This window comes from Triticum urartu, chromosome 3 (assembly GCF_003073215.2).
Source record: "Triticum urartu cultivar G1812 chromosome 3, Tu2.1, whole genome shotgun sequence".
NCBI lineage: Eukaryota > Viridiplantae > Streptophyta > Magnoliopsida > Poales > Poaceae > Triticum > Triticum urartu.
In genome coordinates, this window is record NC_053024.1 from 490,910,344 (window position 1) to 490,912,865 (window position 2,522).

Genomic DNA, 2,522 nt, shown 5'->3' on the forward strand with positions numbered 1-2,522 from the left:
TCAAAAACATAATTAAGATGGTCTCAAATGGAGAAGTGATCTACATGAAAAAGTTATGTATTATCGACATGAACATCTTTGAAGTTTGGCCCATCGCCATCCAATCTCATTTCGAAGGCTGAAGTTGTGTTCGAAATACTGAGATTTTGTATCCAGAACACTGTTCGGCCAATTACGCCTCAAGGACGGCCTAAATCAGAAAACTTTCTGCACGAATTGTCTTCGCCTCATTGGAACGGTTGATTTTGATATAAAGATCGTCTCAATCCGAAATCGTATGTAAAAGTTAGAGCCAAATGAGTACGGCCCTGCCACGGGCCAAAAGTGGCGCGCCCCATCAGACATCATATCTGATGGGTAGCGCGAGTAATAGTTTGTCTTGCGCGAGCGATTCGGCTCTGAAAATGGTCTCAAATCAAAAAATGTTGAACATGAAAGTTGTTTGTCTCGTCGAAACGGTTAAAAAAAATTTTGGCCGCATCTTCATCCAAGGTCGTTTGTGGCCTGTTAAAGTAAAAAACCGAACTGATGTCTCAGGCTTGCCTAAATCCGAGTTCGGTTAATTTTGGAAAGATTTGGACGGGATTTAAAGTCATTTTCTTGTACGGGAAGTCCAGCCGCCTTATAAATAGATGAGAGGTAACGCGTCGATTGAACAACACATAATCAAACAATCATCTACCACTTTTAATTTTACTTTTATCTCTCTCCCTTGTTCTTCTTCTTCTTCATTTTTGATCGTTCTTTTTCATTGCATGACGGCAAACCTCGAGGCCCTAGGGGTGGTCAGGCCGGCCTAGGGCAACCCATAGCCGCTGCACGCCCTGACGGGGTCCCTCCCGGGCGTGTCCGGTTTCGGGTCCTTAAAAGCGCCCGCCGGATTGTCTTGCGTACCGCGCTTCCGGCGGGTCTTCTTCGACGTAAGCTGCGGTGCATCACCCCCGGCGTCGAGGGTACACGGTGACGTATTCGTGTGCGAACACTAGACGAATGATCTTTTCCCAAAGATGAGCTAGATCACGCCTAGCAGCCACCTTGTTTGTTTGCCTTCTTATTTTTGAATACAGTATAAACGCAGACACTTATGCATATGCACATACACTCATTCATATGAATACATGCATGCATATTTTCTATGAGCATCTTCAAGACACGCGAACCGACACATTATCTTAGATTGACAAGGTCGCCACCGACGCCTTCTTTTTCGTAGGATGCACTGTTGGTGAAGCGGGTCCTACGACGAATTAGCTTGAATGGCCGAAGTCGGTCAATTTTTTCGAAAGTATTGGGTGTCACTACTGACACCGAAAGTGTCATGCAAACGAAACAAGAGGATCGTGTCAGTTCACGCCCAGACGAAGGTCCAGAAGGAGCCCGCTCGCGTACTGCGTGCGTCCACCGCGGGAGCCCTTCCCCGGTCTACACGCTCCACTCTCCTCAAGTAAGTCCACCGCACGCGCACGTCATTTTTACGCCCTTTGAACGAGTCCTGCTCCTTCAGTGGCTCTCCGCCACGCACGCGCTGCACGCTATAAATCGCCGCGCGCGCAAGGCACCGCGCATCCTATCACTCGAGCAAACCAACCGATCACTCCGCGCTCAGCTACCTACATACGTTCACGGAGCTAGCGTACACATGGGCAACGCCGTGCCGCGCAGCATGCGCCACGAGGCCACGCCCAAAGCCAGGGCGGCCGTGGCCTCGCGCTCCGGGGCGAGGGCGGCCGTACCATCGGGACGCGCGGGCACGACGGCGCGCAGGCATGGCGGGAAGGTGGCGCGGGCCGCCGAGGGTCGACGCGCGGTCAAGGAGAAGCATGGGGGAGGCAGCGGCGGCAACGGGTCCGCCGTCGTGATGACGGTGAAGGTGGTGGTGACGAGAAAGGAAGCGGAGAAGCTGATCGCGCGGCTGGAGGAGCAGAGCGCGAGGGAGCGCAAGGCTAGGATCGCCGAGCTCACGGGCCAGCTCAGGTCGGGGGACGGCGGCGGCGGGAGGAGCCCGGCAACGTGCGGGGCGGCGCGGAAGCCGAGGCTCGCCGTGATACAGGAGAGCTAGCTCCGCGTATATGCATGTCGATCGACCTAGTCCCGCGCAGTAGCCACTGGCAGACGTGTCCGTAGTTTACGAGTTTTAGTACGTACGTAAACAGTGCCTTAACCGCTGGTCACTCGCCACTCGGCCATGTACTTTGTTCAGCTAGCGTGGTTGCAAGAGGTGGCATGGCAATTGGACAGTATAGTATAAGGTTGGGTCATTTATTTTAAAACAGAGGAAGTAGCGACTAGCTAAGATCAGGACAGTCTAATTTTCTTACTGGTATCGTTCTGCATTCCTTAGCTCTTTCGTTACCAAATATGAGTGATGACTGAAAAGAATTACGCCATAAGCTACGACCCCAGCCCCTCCATGCAAGCAAACAAAACGGTACAAGTGTGTCAGACAAATCAAAACACAAACACGATCAATTCAAGCCCATATCGCCCCGTTAGCTTGGCCCCAAATCTCGCACCATTGCGAT

At 52.1% G+C, this 2,522-nt stretch overlaps 1 protein-coding gene across 1 annotated transcript; it reads left to right on the top strand.

Annotated features, from left to right (window-relative positions):
* The first annotated feature begins 1,554 nt into the window (after nucleotides 1-1,554).
* Nucleotides 1,555-2,317, top strand: LOC125548541. Its single transcript, XM_048712118.1, has one exon. The coding sequence runs from the start codon at nucleotides 1,640-1,642 to the stop codon at nucleotides 2,057-2,059; it is 420 nt and encodes a 139-aa protein (XP_048568075.1). The 5' UTR covers nucleotides 1,555-1,639; the 3' UTR covers nucleotides 2,060-2,317.
* Nucleotides 2,318-2,522: the final 205 nt, after the last annotated feature.

What these genes read in the sequence shown, in the direction of transcription:
- LOC125548541 (XM_048712118.1), top strand. Translation starts at nt 1,640, where the DNA reads ATGGGCAACGCCGTGCCGCGCAGCATGCGCCACGAGGCCACGCCCAAA.